At 33.3% G+C, this 18,771-nt stretch overlaps 1 protein-coding gene, 2 long non-coding RNA genes and 1 pseudogene across 3 annotated transcripts; 3 read left to right on the forward strand and 1 right to left on the reverse strand.

Annotated features, from left to right (window-relative positions):
- Positions 1-2,681: 2,681 nt before the first annotated feature.
- LOC110731768 (probable mitochondrial import inner membrane translocase subunit Tim17 3) lies at positions 2,682-3,254 on the forward strand. Its single transcript, XM_021911652.1, has one exon. It carries the CDS (start codon positions 2,682-2,684, stop codon positions 3,252-3,254), a length of 573 nt encoding a protein of 190 aa, XP_021767344.1.
- Positions 3,255-3,641: 387 nt separating this feature from the next.
- LOC110731767 lies at positions 3,642-5,350 on the forward strand. Its single transcript, XR_002513351.1, has 3 exons — positions 3,642-3,948; positions 4,110-4,206; positions 5,052-5,350. It is a non-coding gene; the product is annotated as an uncharacterized LOC110731767 (long non-coding RNA).
- Positions 5,351-5,697: 347 nt separating this feature from the next.
- LOC110731770 lies at positions 5,698-7,298 on the reverse strand. Its single transcript, XR_002513352.1, has 2 exons — positions 6,876-7,298; positions 5,698-6,058 (listed from the first exon to the last, which is right to left on the reverse strand). It is a non-coding gene; the product is annotated as an uncharacterized LOC110731770 (long non-coding RNA).
- An 80-nt stretch (positions 7,299-7,378) lies between these two features.
- Positions 7,379-8,889, forward strand: LOC110731769 (annotated as a pseudogene).
- The last annotated feature ends 9,882 nt before the right edge of the window (positions 8,890-18,771 follow it).

Genomic DNA, 18,771 nt, shown 5'->3' on the forward strand with positions numbered 1-18,771 from the left:
TAAATTAAATAGGATAGTATTATGTGTATAATAATAATAATACTATTGAACTGTGTATGTATTTTATTACTCGTAATTCATAAAGAGTCAATTTGATTAGGAACACTAGTTTTTGTTATTGTTATTATTACTACTTTTACTCTTAGCTTCTTCTTTTAAGTGTTAAATTGATTTTTTTTCTACTATTCACTTTGTCTAATTTGAATTTTTGACCAATTAATGATAGTGATCATAGACATGAAACAATACCGTCTTGTGTATATAGTACTGTTGGAATTGTCTAATGAATATATTATTAATATTCAACTATTATAGTTTATACATATTAATAATTATAATATATTATTGGTCAAATTTCTACATTAACATAGACGAAAATTGACCTGACCCGCACTCAACCCGACCTGAATTTGACCCAACCCGAACTTGACCCGTTAATTGTCCCCGAAGACTAACCCGACTCGAATTGACCCGAGCCGAACTCGCCCCGACCCGAAGGGTTGACCCGATACCCGACCCGACCCGAATTACCATTGACCTGAATTGACCCAACCCGAACCCGACCCGAATATTGATTGACCTGAAATTGACCGACCCGAAATTGACTGACCCGACCATACCTGACCCGAACAACCCATTTTCGAAGTCTTGGTACAGCTATACCCCCAGCCATTCCGTGAAAAAAAAAAAAAACTGATACAAAAAGAGACCGCCTAAATATAATAGGCGGCCTCTTAGGTATTGTTATCAATAGTCTGCCACAACAACCTAATCAACCATAAAGGGTGACAATATCATCCAAATTCGATGGATAACCATCCACCCGATCCAAATATATGGATGAAAATCCGAAGTTAAGCGGGTGACGGATGGATGATGATCGAATGTGTCGGGAGACGGATCGTGTCGGATTCAGATGATGATTCATCCAACCCATCACCCGATCCATCATCCGACCCATCCATCCACCCATTAAATTTATATATAAAAAAATAAAAATATATATTTTTTTTAATAATTTAATGTCTATTATAATGTTAGGATCTGACATTTTTTTTTACCAGGAATTGACATTTGTTTTTGATTTAGTAAAAAGGAAAAAGTATTAGAAGGATGTAACAAAGTTAAAATAAATTGATCATTTTTTTTTTCAAATCTTGATTTTAATTATGAAAGTGCAAAGTTGTATTTATATATTTATTTCACCAGAATTATCACCCGATCCACTCGTTCATCATTTCATCCATGGTGATTGGTGATACAAGTCATTATTTGTTGCATGTTTATTAATTAGTACGAAGTTCCTACTTAGGGCTATTCCGATTGACGACTGAACTCAACTGATCTGAACTGATGAACTGATTAATTAGTGATTTTTAACTATGGATTAGTGATCTTTGATTATTTATTGATTATTTATTACTATACATATGTGTATATACAAATGTACATATTAAAATATTTACGAAAAATATATTATATAATTATAAAATTTATGGAAAATATATTAAAAACTTGAAACCTCTAAACATTTTAAACACATATACTATTTAATTTTAAAATAAAATAGTATTATGAAAAAAGAACACAAAACACTTACATGTATCTAACCCATTTGAACAATGAATTGTATCAATATCAATATTATTATTATTATTATTATTATTATTATTATTATTGTTATTATTATTATTGTTTTTTATTGATTATTATTATTAGTATTATTATTATTGTTGTTATTATTATTATTATTATTATTATTATTATTATTATTATTATTTATTGATTATTATTATTATTTCAATTATTATTATTATTATTATTGATTACTTATTGATTATTATTATTATTATTATTATTATTATTATTATTATTGTTATTATTGTTGTTGTTGTTGTTGTTGTTGTTGTCGTCGTCGTCGTCGTCATCGTTGTAATAAGAGCTTATAAGAATGAAATTTGGCTTTATATCATTAGCAATATCATTAGTCATAAATTAAGAGCTGAACTGAACTGAATTTCAACGGAAGAGAACAGACCCTTATTATACTTTGTAAATTTTTGTAAAAAAAGTATTTTTTGTGATTTTTAATTTTGTACCCCATTCCCTAAAACCTGGATCCGCCACTGACCTGCGGGTTACAATGTGGAGGGGCACAACGTAAAAAAAGTGAAATAAGGAGGGTTATTGTGTAGAAAAACCCTAAAAGATAGTTTTAGGCAAATTTTTCGTTTATAAATAAACCCATTGAATTGTTCTGTTAAGGAAAAAAAAAGGGGTGAACATGCATAGCCCTGCCTAAGTGCCTCGTCATATTGCCGCTCTCTCTCTCAGTTCACCATTGAAGCGCACTCACATCGCACTTGACGTTGTCTATCGAGGCCTTCTGATACTTGTATTCCCTATCGAAGCTGATTCTGAGGTAAGTTAGCGTTGGTTTGTTTTAGTAATCATCTTATCAATTTGACAATCTAGTGATCTAATTTAATTTAATTTATTAAGTGTAGGTAGGGTTCGAGAATCTCAATTATTGATTCTAATTACTAATATTACTACGTATGAAAGATATCAAAACCATCGATTATATTGCTAGAAAAGAAAATTATGAGCTTAAAATTTGTTTGATAATTGAAATTTTTATAGCAACCCTTTCATGTTACTCCTCGACAGGTTAAAAACCTATGTATAGATCTTTCATCTATTTGGAGTTTGATGTAGAAAGACGAGAATATAACTTTGAATACTTTGCTGAAAGTGCCGGCTCAGGGTTCATGGTTGGCACCTTGGGCGGGAGTTTCTGCCACTTCTTCAAGGGTTTCGCCCATAGAGCACCGTCAATCAGAACAAAATTTGGTGGCGGAATCAATGCAATGCGTTTTAACACTTTACGCACAGGAGGATTTTTTGCTAGTCTTTTCTTGGCAATTGACATTCCGTCTTATCTCTTTTATGAATACCGTGGTCAGAGGACCGTTTGGACGGATAAAGCAATCTCACTCGCCATTGGTGGTGCTACCATGTGGGCACCTCGTGGTATTCGTTCTGCCTCAATCGCTGCCCTCACGTCTGGTGGCATCTATACTGTTAATCAAGGCATTAAGGTTGTGCTAAAAAATGCCGAGCCCGAGTATAATGAGGAGAGAAGCCATCACTCGCTTTTCATCCAAGTCATGTGGAGTGCATGGGATTCCATAGCTTCAAGGATTAGGTATAACCGTCTACGAACTAGCAGGCCAAGCCATGGTGATTGGTGATACAAGTCATTATTTGTTGCATGTTTATTAATTAGTACCTACTTATTATACTTAATATTAATTTATTATAATAATTTCCTTAGCTTGATTTGGATTATCAATTTATCACAGTACACCGTTGTATAACAACACCTCATAATCTACTAATCTAACATTTGTATTATACCATCTATCATCTAACATTTATAGCTAGTATATCTTGTAAATTTGATACGTACTGTATTCAATTTCTGATTTAAGATCTGATATGACAAATTCCCACAAACATTCTAATAATATGAGTTTATTAACCATATGTACTCCGCAGCTATAAATTTCTAAAATTAGCAATGAAGGGATGAAATAATGCGTTAAAAGTGGCAAGCAAGACACGCATATATTTAATTGGTATACACTAGACCCTAGTGTAGGTAGGGATACCTACACCCCCCTCTAAACGATGCGTTTATCATGTTACCCACATCCCATAACCCACTAACCTACTGTAACTACCTACCATTCTCTCTAAAACCTTCTTCTTCATTTCTCTAGACTTTCTCTCTCATCAAAACTAGAAAATATGAACCAAAATTGCTTCAAAATACTACAAAATTGCTTCAAAATACTACGAAATTGCTTCAAAATATTGCTAAATTCCTTCAAATGTCTACATTTGCGAAGAAATTCAACAATCGCAACAACATTCACAGAAAGAGTAAGTAATTTTACTAATTTTTTTTGTATGAACCTATTTTTTCTACTACGTATTTCATTTTGAAATTACATGTTCAGAAACATAATCTAACTTGATTAGAACTATTTTATGCAAAAATCATTAAAATCTACTATGTTTTGTGTTTTTTTTATTTTTTACAGAACCGAAAAATATATTTCGAATTAGAGAGATAAAGAGAATGATGATTCAGAGAAGAATCATGTTCGTTGAACATAACAAGGCATAGTCTGAAGAAACGTAAGTATTATTTCAAAAACCTATTTAAACAAGAGTAGAAATTTTTTTTTAAAAAAAAAACAACGAACAAAAGTCTCAAGTTGTAGATCTAGAACTTTTAAAAGATATTAAAAAGTCTTATGGTATAGATGTTAACATTTCTACGATTCCGAGTTAATATATGAACATATATAGAATTATAAATGTTCATTTGTATATTTGAATTTATTTGAGTTTATATTTGACTTTATATGCCTAAATAAATAATGTTCATTTTTATGATATGTTATGCACATTTATGAAATGCATAAATAATCATTCATTTGAGTTGAGAAACTGACTTATTTATTCTATCAAATCTTTTGATCATTTATGAAATTCATAATGTTCATTTACATATAAAGTAATGTTCATTTTAAAATATATGTTAATATTGGTTCATTTCAGTTTACATATATATTTATATGCCTAAATAACGAATGTTCATTTCTTTTATACATTATCCTCATGTATAATATTGAGAATGTTCATTTGTATGCATTAAAACTAATATCTTACAACCAATCTAGCTATATTGTAGTGATGTCCAAAGTTACACATTTGATATAAATTTGCACATGGAATTGAAGAATACGTAGTTGTTTTGGAGAAGATAAAATGGCTTAACAACGCTGATTATACAAACTGCGGAGTATAAATTATGAAGCATATAGAAACATTCACTACTAAACTTAATGAGAGTTAGATTTGTGATTTGAAACCAAATAGTGTAAAAGTGATAAATGTTCATTAATGTAAGATATATTGTTCATTTATAAAGTAGTGTATATAATAATTAACATTTGTTAATTCATTTTGTTCAACAGGTGAACCAAATTAGGAAGCAAGGATGCGGAACTGATGCTATTTGAAGAAAAACACTAAATATAGGTTAAATCGAAGATAAGCAAGGAAGTTTGCAAATGAATAGTACATGTTATATGTTCATTTATGAAAGTGTATATGTTCATTAATGAATGTGTATATGATCATATCTTAAACTTCCTCCATTTCTTTTTACTTGCAACACAGCCTTGTGGCACGTGTTTTGAGGTCGGGTTTATATAATGTAAACGGATAAATTATTCATTATAATTTTTACAAATGATACTTAACCCTATTCTAATCTTCGTGTAAAAATTATATTGATAAAATAGCTCGTTTACCCTCACTAATCATCTCCTAAAATTGCGTGCCTAAAAGGTGTGTTGCAAGTAAAAGAAAACGGAGGAAGTATATAGTTTTATAGATGATTTTTTTTGGAGGAAAATAGACTTATAGATATTATTTGTTAAAAAAATTATTGTAATTGATATTTCATTTTAATCTTTATTTGTATGAAAAAATATATATAATTTTTAGGTTTTATGAATTGGTTGTTGGTTCTTTACTTTTGTTCATTTTCAAATTGATAAATAATCATTTACATATGTTGAATTTTAAAAAAAACAATATACTAAAAAAGGTACTATATAGAAACAAATTCTTATGTCTTTAACACTTGAAGAACTTTGAACAAGAGCACCTTGATCATTTATTGGAACCGTGGGAGGAATAACTTAAACATTTGTCGATTGAACATTTCTGGAATGGGGTTTAAACATTTCTAGATTGAAGTTTGAACAATCCTGAGTTGAAGTTGGAACAATGCCAAGAACTACGGGTGGAACAAAATATCTAGTTTGAGATTTTGTAGACGCATTAGTACTCTTGGATTAACTTGAGCATCATTTTTAACACCAGCACCACCTTTATTTATAGGAACATTACATTGAGCTTGAGCAGCAGAAACACCAGCAACACTTTTATTTATAGGAATATTTAAATCCTTCGACTGCAAAACAAATTAAATGATCATATTAAAATATATAAATGTTCAATTACAAACACTTAAATAAACAGATAAGAAAAACAAAACTTTAGCAAGATATGAAATATCAGCTTTTTTTCCCACTGCACAAAGTTTTAATATACAATTATAAATGAACATAACAAGTTTCAAAAAATGATCATATTAAATCCTTTAAACACTAAATCCTTCGCCTTCAAATAAAAGTTAAATGATCATATTAAAATATATAAATGTTCAATTTCAAACACTTAAATAAACAGATAAGATCAAAACCTTAGCAAGATATGAAATATCAGTTTTTTTTTCTCATTGCACAAAGTTTTAATGTACAATTATAAATGAACATAACATGTTTCAAAAATGAACAATAATTAACAAATACAATGTTCAATAGCAAAATTGCACATGATCAATATGGAAAATTTTGACACATAATATTATCAAGAAAAAATGGTAAAAACAAATAATCATATATGACATAAAAAAATTAAGAAGTACAAATGATAACACATAATTGATTAATTTTAAATATAAAAATGATCCAAAAAAAAAAAATAAAAGCATAAAAACAAAATCACGCAATTTTCAAACATAGAGCAATGAAATAAATTGAAGCAGCGAAATATTCATAACAAAGTATGAACAATCCAAAAACGTTCATCATAATCATAATCAAATTTTGAAAATTGAAGCAACGAAAAGAATAATAATACATAAATTAAGTTGAAATAAACAGAGCATTATAACACAACAATGTATTGATGATAAAAATTACAAAATTATGATTGTAATTACTCACATTGTTGATGAACAAACGAATCAATCAATCGAACTCTAGAAGACGGAAACACACTTTCGTAATCACGATCGAAATTAGCAGAGGAAGAATCAGCCATTGACGATCAACAACAATTATCAAAATCGTAGGAAAAATAAACGGCAAAATTAGTATAAAATCAAATGAAGAAGATGAATTAACTAGAGAGAATGTAGGTAGAAAAATGGAAATTGATCAATTGAGGAGAGAGAAAATATTGGGTTTAAAATCATTTATATACATAGCTTGAATAATAAGAAACAAGGAATTAAAAAAATAAATAAAAAAAAGGAAAGAATTGAAGCATGAATTAGCTCGTGAGTACTCCCCGCAAGCTACAAAATGGCGTAGCATCAGGGGGTGTAGGTAGACCATCCTACACTAGGATGTAGGGTATAATTTTCAGCATATATTATTGCATTAATATACCCATTGCACAAAGAGGTGAAAATTAGATGATACACCCGGGTGCACCATGCTCATAGTGCACCCGGGTAAACAAAAAAAGGCGGAAAAAACATATAGTGTTGTTAAACCCCAAGAAAATCACTTGGTTTGAAAACTTTGCTAGGCCAGGGTTTCAAGATGTCTCAACGACACAAGAGCTTCCATATGACCACTCTACTCTCCTCGAGAACCTAATGGACCCAGCCCACATCCTGATCTCCCATGATCAGACTGATTGGACTGCGAAACGGGAAGATACTCAACCTTTGCTGAGGTCACTGAGAGAACAGAACAAGGATTTTCTGGCTGGTGGGGAAAAGAAAGCGAGAAGTTTTGCTCAATTTTCTGAGATCTGAGGCACCTTGTGTGCTCTTAAATAGCCGAGAGTTAGTAGATGAGAAGGAAGAGAAACACTAATTCACGGGGTTGTTCCTTTGCAGGCCACCAGGACAGGGTAAATCTATGCTCATTGTGAGGTTTGGAACCACTAAAAGATCACCAGTTGCTAAATTTTTTCCCACATGGTATTTCCACCAAAATGCTAGCAAGGTATATGAAGCAAGACATGAGCTTCCTTTCGTCTCAAAATGAGGCTTTGATCACTGAGAAAGTCCCCACAAAGAAATTCTACTTGAAGTCGTCTGACACTTGGGTTGCAGAATACAAGAAGTGGATGGAGGATGGATAAAGCCGGACATGGTATGCCTTACCATTACTGGGCACAGTTCTATGTCACCCTGAAGCTCCAGCAGTTGTTGAGCATGCCCCAGCAGGCCTAGTTGCTGGGCTCTCAGCTCTGTCTCCTGCTAAAGGTGGGCTTGGGACAATGTATATTCCGAATTGGGGTAACAGGTATTTCTGACATGTGATCCATTGCAAGGAGTGTAGCGGTGTTGGAAAAGTATTTGAAGCATGGGAAAATGCCCTCTCTATCATCGCTCTTTTGTCCACTGGATTCGCCATACTAGTTTCAGGAAGGAAATGGAAAGCTCTTTGGTCAGTTACCACTTCACTGTGTTTTGCTGGAGTTTGTGCTTACTCTGTTGTAATAGCATTGAATACATCAAATGTTATAAGGACTCGTCGAAGATTGTAAAAATTTCCCGTGTTTTTATTCTGGATTGAAAATTATGAGATGCTCACTTCAACAAGAGTCTGAAGTAAGTCTTAGGACTGGGCTAAATAGATATCAGAATTCTATGTTGTACAGAAAGCACGTAGAATAAAAAATGATAGGTAGTGAAGTATTCTGTATTCAATTTTTCTGTTTGTTTTGAAACTCAGAACATATCTTTTGGCCTATTTAAGTGGAATGACTGACTGATGCCTACTATGTGGATGGATGGAGTGATGGAAACAGCTAGATTGTATTGTACTATTTTTAGTAGAATTTGTGTGTAAGTGTGTATGTAATTGTGTATAGCAGGATGAACATAGTCTGTCACTTCCATTTCTAATTTTATCCTCAAAATTTCTAGAGTGACAGAAACAGTGAGATTGTATTTGTTATCAATGTAACTTATAGCAGCTATATGATGAAACGATTAGAAAATTCAATTGCTTATTTCATTTTTGCTTCAAGTAATATAAATCAGTATTGCTATAAAATAGTGCATGCAAGGTGAAAGATTAATGTGGTCACTGATCTGTGCATCAGAGTATTATTCAGAATTTATTCATGGCAGCATGCATATTTTTAAAAAGACTGTTATGAGATGTTTAAGCAATGTTTCTATAGAACACAAGTAGTTTTGTAAACAATAAAGCAATTACATGTAATTTCCACAGATTCAGGAAGCTCACTTAAAATCTCATATCAGAACACTATGTTGCTGAATTTGCTAACAATACTTATACTACTTAATATGTACTTAACCATGCATGCTAACCATGCTTCTGAATTACAAAACTGGTTCAAATTAACACCAACTTTTTTTATGAGAGTCAGTGCCATAAGATCCTATTAGAGTCGATGGACAGGATGGTTGCCGTGCTAAAGAACCTCAACTCACCAAGTTCTTGCAGAGGAAATCGTAACATCACCATATCAATTGGCTCGGTCAGAAAACTGATCAGAAGCATAGGTGCTATTTCTATAACTTTCTTGACCATTTGTAACTCTGGCAAGTGGAAAAAAATGTAATGACCTCCCATAATCTGGCAAGAAAACATGTAAAACAATTTTATTATTGGATTGTACCACCTGTGTAATTAACTAATTAAGTTCATTTAAAATTTACATATAATTTTACCTCATGCTCAAGCCTGAGTACCCATGGCTGTAGGTTTCCTATAGACACTGTCATAAGTCTCACTGATACGTAGACTGAAACTGATTACATGAAACATACAAGGAAGAGCAAGTTAATTAAATTATAATAGCGTATATTATTAATTTAGATATATGACTTAAAAAGGATAAGAGATGAACAAGAACCTAAGCTATTTGGTTCTGATTCAAGTAGATATAGTATCCCTCTCAGATCATTGGATGAAATAACAGTCTCGGATAAACTTATGATGTCAGGAAATCTCTTTTTTTTAGTAGTAAACACCTTCATATCTACTTGGAACTCATTAACTGGTTCATTTCCTGTAATAAAACAAAGCTACATTAAGCGAAACTTGTATCAAAAAGTTTTGCACCAAGAAGCAAATACCAGTACAGAATTTATATTACAGCATACATGACTAAACTGAGGGAAAGTGGAACACTGATAAGTGTCATTTATGTCGCTATTTTTAAGAGTTTTCTAGTTATTTTTTCATAGTTTTTATATCTTTTTACTTGGTTTTAATAACATTTTATTACATTTGTCATGATTGCGTGTGAAATGTCGTTATTGCTCAATTTTGGCTTTTCTTGCATATTTTAGTTGCTTATGGCATTAGATTAAACTTTATTGGTTTATTTTTATGTTTAGGAACACTTGGATAAGTTCATTGCTCAAGATTGAAGAAATATAAAACATAAAAGAACAAGTAATGAAGAAATGTGCACTTGATTTTCAATGATCGAACTTCAAACGCCTATATCTTTTGATCTACAAAACATTTTGGGGCAATTCCAATTGGAGATGAAAGCTTATCTTGAGAGCTTTCCAAAGACAGGTCATATGCCCAATTCCGTTGTAAAACGTGGGAGATATGCTCATTTGAAGCTGAGCGGTTTGCCCAGTCCGATAGGAGCGGGCGCGCATCCTATGAGGAGCGCCCGCTCTAAACTTTCTGGAACGATTCTGCCATATTTTGCTGCAGCTAGGAGCGCCCGTGCACGAAATTGGAGCCCCCGCTCCTCTGCACGCTGCTCGACTTTTTGCGGAGCTTCCTAGGCAATTTAGTAAGGGGTATAAATAGATTTTTTGCTCATTTTAGGGGGAGAATTCATATTTTCAGTAGTTTTAGGTTTTTAGAGAGAGAAACTCTCAAATTTTGGAGAGAGAAAGTGAGAGAAACAATGGTTTTCATGGATTTTGGATAATCAAAGGAGGAATTTGATGATTTGAAGATCTCCATTTTATATCAATGAGCATTTCTTACTCTCTTCACTCTTTATGCTTTATTAATTGCTTTGTTAATCACGTTTGAGTAGATTTCCTTCTACTAGGTGTTGAGTGAAGCTTTGTTATGGTTAATTGAGTTATTTGAGATAAATTTGATGATAATTGTGTGATTAAATTGATTGAATTGATGATGGCATGTTGTTTGTTTTAGATTGGATTGATCTCCCAAGATAGAAAACTTAATTGCATGTTAGTTCTAGTTTGACAAGGGATTGTGAATTAGAATTTATGTATTTGATTGCATTTTGGGTAAATTTCTTCTATGCACCTAGTCAATGAGGGATCTAGGCTAGGAATTTGAGAGATTGCTCTTGATGGTAATTAATTCCCATTTTAATTCTTTCTTTGCATGATTGATTATCAAATCGATTCCCATTAACTTGTTAATTGTTCAAAGTGGATCTTTGCCCCTAGTAGACTTTGTAATATCTTGATCTTTATACGTGTGTTAGTGTAGTTGTAGTGTCCACTATCCATAAACCGACTTCGGCGTAGCTTAAGCATTAGATCGAGAACAATCCAACATTACCGTTCCTTGTGGTTCAACTCCGAACTTACCACTAGACTTGTTTAGGGGTTAGTTTAGGATTATAATAAATTTTGTTTGGCCGTGAGGAGGTTAGTCAACGACATAATTTCCCCGCGCTCAAAATGGCGCCGTTGCCGGGGAACGGTGTCAATGCTTGATTGTTTTTGATTGCTTGAGTCTAGGTCTTTGTGTATACTTTTCTTTTTATTTTATTTTTTTAATTTTTGCTTGTTTTTGTAAAAAAAAATGGCAAGTAACTCGTTTCCTCAATATGACAATGAGCCTTTTTGTGAATATTTCAATAGACTTTTGGGATATTTGGATTTTGATTGTTGTAGTCTTTGGGAGGCTTGTGAGATTTGTTATTTTGGTTTGAATGAGCAAACTAGGGATGAAGTTGAATGTATGCATATTGGTGAATTTAGAGCATTATCAATTGATGATGCTTGGGATTTTTATGTTTGGTTTGCTTGGGATGTCTATAATAAGGGTAATCATGATTCTATTATTGATATGCAATGTGTTGATACTTCTAATATTAGCATGAATTCCCATGATTTGTTACATGATCCATTAAGTGAACCTAAAACACATGATTTCAACTCTATTTCCTCTTTTGTTCATGATGATGAGGTACATGCTCAAGTTGATGCTAATGGTGTGTTTCAATATTCTTCATTATTTACCATGCCTTCTTGTGATGTGCTTCGTTCCCTTAATGATGAATCTCATGTGTTTGATTGTGCCCCCACTCCCCAATGTGATGTATATGCTCATGATCTTAATGTTGATTTTTCCAATCTTGGTTGTACTTCTTCTTCTCTTGTTGAGCCTCAACCTTCAATACCTTTTGAATCCCTTATTGCTACTTTTGAATCTCAAATTAGGTGCATTGAGCTTGATAATGAGCTTGGGCCTAGTAAGGAAATGATTCTTAATTCTATGAGAGGTCAATTAGAGATAATGAAAAAGAATGAGGAGCGTCTTGAGGAGGGAAGGAGAAGAAAAGAAGAGTTAGAAAGCCAATTGTCACCCTTGATGCTTGTTTGTGAAAAATCCCAATTTAATGTGTGTGTTGAGGATGATGATGATGATTTTGAGCAACCAAGAGAGTGTGAGGATCCCATTGGTGAGCATATGAGTGATGGTGAAGGAGTTGAGAATGAAGAGAGTGTTGATTTTGAAAATCCTAACCCTTTTTCCCATCTTGATGAGTCTCAAGTGCATGATTGTGATCCTTTTATCCATGAGTATTTAGATTCATTTAAGGTTATGTCTAATGTGTTTATTGAGTGTCAAATGAAAACCCATAGCCTTTTGAGTGAGTTCATTAAGAATGCTTCATGGGAGAGAGCCATTTTGAAATGAATTTGCATCCATTCATGCATGGCTTTGAGATTTTAGGCTTTAAGGAAGTTAAGGGAGTTGTTGTTCATGATTGTAGTGAAGGGGATTATGTAGTTCCTCTTGGAAGTTGGATGTTTGAGGGAGATCATGATCATGAGTGTTCTTATTTTGAGGATTCTATGATTGATTTTCATGCTCAAATTGGTGATTTGAGGAATGGTGGTGAAGAAGAGACCATTTGTAAGACCATTGCTCCTATCCCCTTCTCTCATGTCCCTTTTTCAAGGAATTTCAACCATATCCCCTGCACTCCTATATCCCTTCCTTCCTTTGTTAATGAGCCTATTGGGGACCCCCTTGCCTATGAAGATTTTTATGTCCCTCATTCGTCTTCAATTGAGGAAAAGGGTGATTTTGCCACCCAAAAAGATTTTTGTGAAGAGAAATTGCCTTTCTATTCTTTTTCTGATTTTCTTGAATTTTCTTTTGATTCTTCTTCTTCTTGGAAACTCCCTCTTCACCTTCTTTTGCGTGCACTAATCTTGGTGCATGCCCTTCTTATATCATTTGCTTACTTGTTATCTTATGAGATGTGTAGTAGTGCATTTGACAAGCTCTTGCGATCGTTGCAATATTATTTACTAGAGCGGTCAAGCTTGGACCTTAAGCAAGCCTTTCTCGGGAAGTAACCCGTGTTTTATTGCTTTCATTTTCTTTTCTTTTTAGAATAGATTTTCTCTCATGGAAATGTTTGTGTGCCTTTTTCTAGGTACATAACTTGATATACTTTGGTGCATTGGTTTGGATCAAGAATCAAGGAAGTTTGGCACCACAATTGCTATCATATGGAAAACAAGATTCAATTCTTGAGAAGAGTGGCTTTGAAAAGTTTAATTGGGTCATTTGCGGGTATATACACCCACCTAAAATCCGGTAATATCTTTCCTTGCTCTTTCTCCATTGGTTGATACCTAAAGTGGCTTTGAAACAGGAGATATGTTGGGTTGTTGGATTGATCTCCTTGTTTTCCCCTCCCATGGATTATTTGATTTATGTTTGAGCATGTTGTCTCATTCAAGCTTGGGGGAGGGTATTCTATCATATTTTTTAGATTTTGATTCATATATATTCCATGCACATTTGTATATGCTTTTCCATTTTCTATGTCTTGAAAATCACAAAAAGATTTTTGTTTCTATCAAGGCAAATTTGCAATGTATTTTCTTTTGTTTTTGCTTTGGACATAATACTTTTGGACTTGTATTCTTGATTGTCTTTCTTCCTAAATTTTAGAGGTGTGCACGGTTTGAGAATGTGTTAGGTTGACTCTAGGATATGGTATGCTAAGGTAGTTGGCTAAGAACTTTGGGACCATGAAGCTCTAGTTCACTTGCTTGTGGTAAGATGGAGTTTCTCTCTATAGTGGATATGAAATCAAGAGTTAGTTATTGCTATCCCTAGTGAGGTATAATTGTTCTAGCCTTCATCATACTTTGTTGAGCGGCATATTTGGATCCTTGGCTATTACATTCTCATATCTAGAACTTGACTTTTAGCTCCCAAGATCGCGACTGAGCCACTTTAGGGGATGACAAAGACATTTCTCTTTTTATAGGATTAATTTTCAATTTTGGATTTGGTTTGCATTTGCCCCTATTACTAGCCCATTTGAGCCATATACATTCTTTTCTCTAACCTTAATACAAGCCTTCCAGCCTTGGTTTCACTTTAAATCCTACCTTTAGTTTGTGAAGCAATTTTGTTTTGGAGCTTGTTTTATTGTTTATGGTGCAAGTTTAGAATTATGAGTTCATTTTCAAAGCAAGTATGTGTTGTATATAATTTTTTGCATAAAACCAAATGCATTTTGAGAAAAAGCCGCCCAAAGTTAAAAGAGGCAAGGACATTAAAAAAAAAAATAGCAAAAGCAAAAGCTTGGAAAAAGAAAATATCGAAAAAAAGTAAAGAAGAATGTAAAGCACAAAAAAAAAAGAGGTTTTGTTATTGTTGTTTTCCCTGTTTTTGTTATTTTGTGTTAAATAAGCTTGGGGAAAAGTTATTTAATAAGCATACTTGGCACTTTTGTTTTGGAATCGTTTGGATCTTGTGGAAGAAGTTCCACCCGTGCTTCACATAGGTTTACCGCCAATTTCAAGAGTTCTCCACACCCTTACTCTCCTAGCTTATATGTTACAACCTTGAAAGTCCTTTTGATCCTAAAGGGTTAAGTCATTCAATGATGGCGGGAAATAGGAATCAAGCCTATAGAGCGAGTTTGCATAGCCAAGATGTTGGGTAACCTTCTCAATGTTTTTAATTTCTTATTCATTTTCCGGTTCCTTCGTGGAATCATGAGAAGCTAACTTGAAAGTGGATTTGAAACTAGTAGAGAGAACGTGGTTTGATTGGTTGGAACAAAAGGTGGAATGTGTTTCCTTTAGTTCTCTATGCTTAGCATATGTTATGTTTCAACCAACCTTGGACATCTTAGAACGTGCATACCTTTATTATTTTAGAAATATTGACATTCATTAGTGTTTGTTCCATCATAAAAGTCCACTCTAGAACGCTTGTAACTTTTCTCTTACTTCGATTTATTTTATTTTATTTATTTATTGCTTTGCCTTGATTTTTTTCAAGAGTTATGGGTTAAACTCTTAGGACACCCTTACGAGAGCTTACTCGTCCTCTAGAGCAATCTAAGGGTTTAAAGTGCTTGATGCATACGCTAAATGTATTCGTGATTCCTACGAAAGTGAGTTAGTGTATATTCTTCCCCTTCTAGTTTTCTTTGTTTGTAAAAAATGCATCACATTCCCTTGTGTTTCTTTTGTTTTGCTCGAGGGCGAGCAAAAGTTAAGCTTGGGGGAATTTGATAAGTGTCATTTATGTCGCTATTTTTAAGAGTTTTCTAGTTATTTTTTCATAGTTTTTATATCTTTTTACTTGGTTTTAATAACATTTTATTACATTTGTCATGATTGCGTGTGAAATGTCGTTATTGCTCAATTTTGGCTTTTCTTGCATATTTTAGTTGCTTATGGCATTAGATTAAACTTTATTGGTTTATTCTTATGTTTAGGAACACTTGGATAAGTTCATTGCTCAAGATTGAAGAAATATAAAACATAAAAGAACAAGTAATGAAGAAATGTGCACTTGATTTTCAATGATCGAACTTCAAACGCCTATATCTTTTGATCTACAAAACATTTTGGGGCAATTCTAATTGGAGATGAAAGCTTATCTTGAGAGCTTTCCAAAGACAGGTCATATGCCCAATTCCATTGTAAAACGTGGGAGATATGCTCATTTGAAGCTGAGCGGTTTGCCCAGTCCGATAGGAGCGGGCGCGCATCCTATGAGGAGCGCCCGCTCTAAACTTTCTGGAACGATTCTGCCATATTTTGCTGCAGCTAGGAGCGCCCGTGCACGAAATTGGAGCGCCCGCTCCTCTGCACGCTGCTCGACTTTTTGCGGAGCTTCCTAGGCAATTTAGTAAGGGGTATAAATAGATTTTTTGCTCATTTTAGGGGGAGAATTCATATTTTCAGTAGTTTTAGGTTTTTAGAGAGAGAAACTCTCAAATTTTGGAGAGAGAAAGTGAGAGAAACAATGGTTTTCATGGATTTTGGATAATCAAAGGAGGAATTTGATGATTTGAAGATCTCCATTTTATATCAATGAGCATTTCTTACTCTCTTCTCTCTTTATGCTTTATTAATTGCTTTGTTAATCATGTTTGAGTAGATTTCCTTCTACTAGGTGTTGAGTGAAGCTTTGTTATGGTTAATTGAGTTATTTGAGATAAATTTGATGATAATTGTGTGATTAAATTGATTGAATTGATGATGGCATGTTGTTTGTTTTAGATTGGATTGATCTCCCAAGATAGCAAACTTAATTGCATGTTAGTTCTAGTTTGACAAGGGATTGTGAATTAGAATTTATATATTTGATTGCATTTTGGGTAAATTTCTTCTATGCACCTAGTCAATGAGGGATCTAGGCTAGGAATTTGAGAGATTTCTCTTGATGGTAATTAATTCCCATTTTAATTCTTTCTTTGCATGATTGATTATCAAATCGATTCCCATTAACTTGTTAATTGTTCAAAGTGGATCTTTGCCCCTAGTAGACTTTGTAATATCTTGATCTTTATATGTGTGTTAGTGTAGTTGTAGTGTCCACTATTCATAAACCGACTTCGGCGTAGCTTAAGCATTAGATCGAGAACAATCCAACATTACCGTTCCTTGTGGTTCGACTCCGAACTTACCACTAGACTTGTTTAGGGGTTAGTTTAGGATTATAATAAATTTTGTTTGGCCGTGAGGAGGTTAGTCAACGACATAATTTCCCCGCGCTCAAACACTAAAGATGATATTTACCATAAGAAATTATCCTACAATCTACAAATTCTTGCTTAGAAGTTAGAAGTTTCACTAGAAATAAGTAAAATACAGTACAATGATCGATCTTACCAAAAGTGATGGTGAGCTTCTTAGATCCATCAATGTGAAAGATGCTAATCAACTCTTCATTGGACCTTTCTGCAATAGTAATAACAAGGGAAATGCTTTTCAAATCGACCCAAAAGAGTTTTTGCTCACTGTCTGTGTTGAATATGAATTCATCCAGTACATCAGAGTTAAGGCAGAAGCATCCCACCAGTTTATTAACTGCATTGCGAACCAGAAACTTAACTCCCTCAGTTGTTACTTGAAACATCCCCTTTCCTGTAGGGCTGAATTCTGGCTCATACAAAGCCTCTAGAGCTTGTTTAAAGGTCTTAATTTGAGATACTTTGAAGTAGAATAGTATCCTTGGGTTTCCATAGGATGAAGGTCCTTCCAGTATATTCCCAGAAAACCATCGGACATGGTTTACAAAGAAAGCGTATTCATCTCCAAAATCAACCTCTATTTGATGACTGCCTACTTGAACAATTACAACATCTTTATTTCTATAATGTGGGGGTTTAAACACACTAAACAAATCATAGAATTTCACCTGCACTTCAATATTTATCTTCCAGTTGTAGTGAATAAACTTCATTCCCCTCCCACTTAAAGACGAAGATGATACTATCTCTCCATTCAAATTTAAACTCGGAATCTTCAACAAATATTGGTTGACCTCTACAACAGCATCATATAGAGCTCCAGCAGACAAAAACCCTTCAAGGGACAACTTAAGTCTTCTGGGTTCCTTTATTTTAAAACAAAGTTTTTCTTCAAAGTGAAGTAAATGGTGCCTAATTTTGCCAAAATCAAAGGGAACTACAGGTTTAATAACAGCTGAACTGTCCTTGGCTTTAGTACACAAAAGTGACAAAACCATGGGTTTTCTCAGTATGATTCTTGGTTTTTCATCTTTGACACCTATGATTTTCCAAATTAATTTACCAAAATCAGGTACCCATTGCCAATGATCAAACTTCTTCGTTAATGCATACACATGCTGCCGTAAATATGCATCTGATATAATTGGCGCGCTTTTGATAGAATTAAGAGAGAGAGATCTACTATGCTGAGTACCGATGAGAAAAGCCGTAAAATCAACCGGATAATTTCCTGAAATAATTTTTTATAGACTAACATCAAGATTTAAGCATGATTATATCGAATTTCATAAAATCCATTAAAACTAAAACAAAGCTATAGTAATCGAAGTAAAACTATTGCATCTAAATAAGTACAGAATGCAACAACATTACATATTATTATCATACCATCCACTAGAATTCAAGCATTCATATGTTGCACTACATAAAAAAAAAAAAAAAAAAAAAAAAAAAAAAAAAAAGAATCTTGAATTTGAATGTAAAGATTTTACCAATTTCGAAGCTTAGCTTGTTAGAATCTTTATCATGAAAGATGGTGTTGGAATCATCCTTAAAACTTTCTGCAACTTGGTGATTACTGCGACCTTGGATATTATCCTGCAATGCAGCAGAATTGAGGACGAGATAACCAGCATCATTAGAATT

The sequence above is a fragment of the Chenopodium quinoa genome, unplaced genomic scaffold (assembly GCF_001683475.1).
Source record: "Chenopodium quinoa cultivar QQ74 unplaced genomic scaffold, ASM168347v1, whole genome shotgun sequence".
Classification (NCBI taxonomy): Eukaryota; Viridiplantae; Streptophyta; class Magnoliopsida; order Caryophyllales; family Amaranthaceae; genus Chenopodium; species Chenopodium quinoa.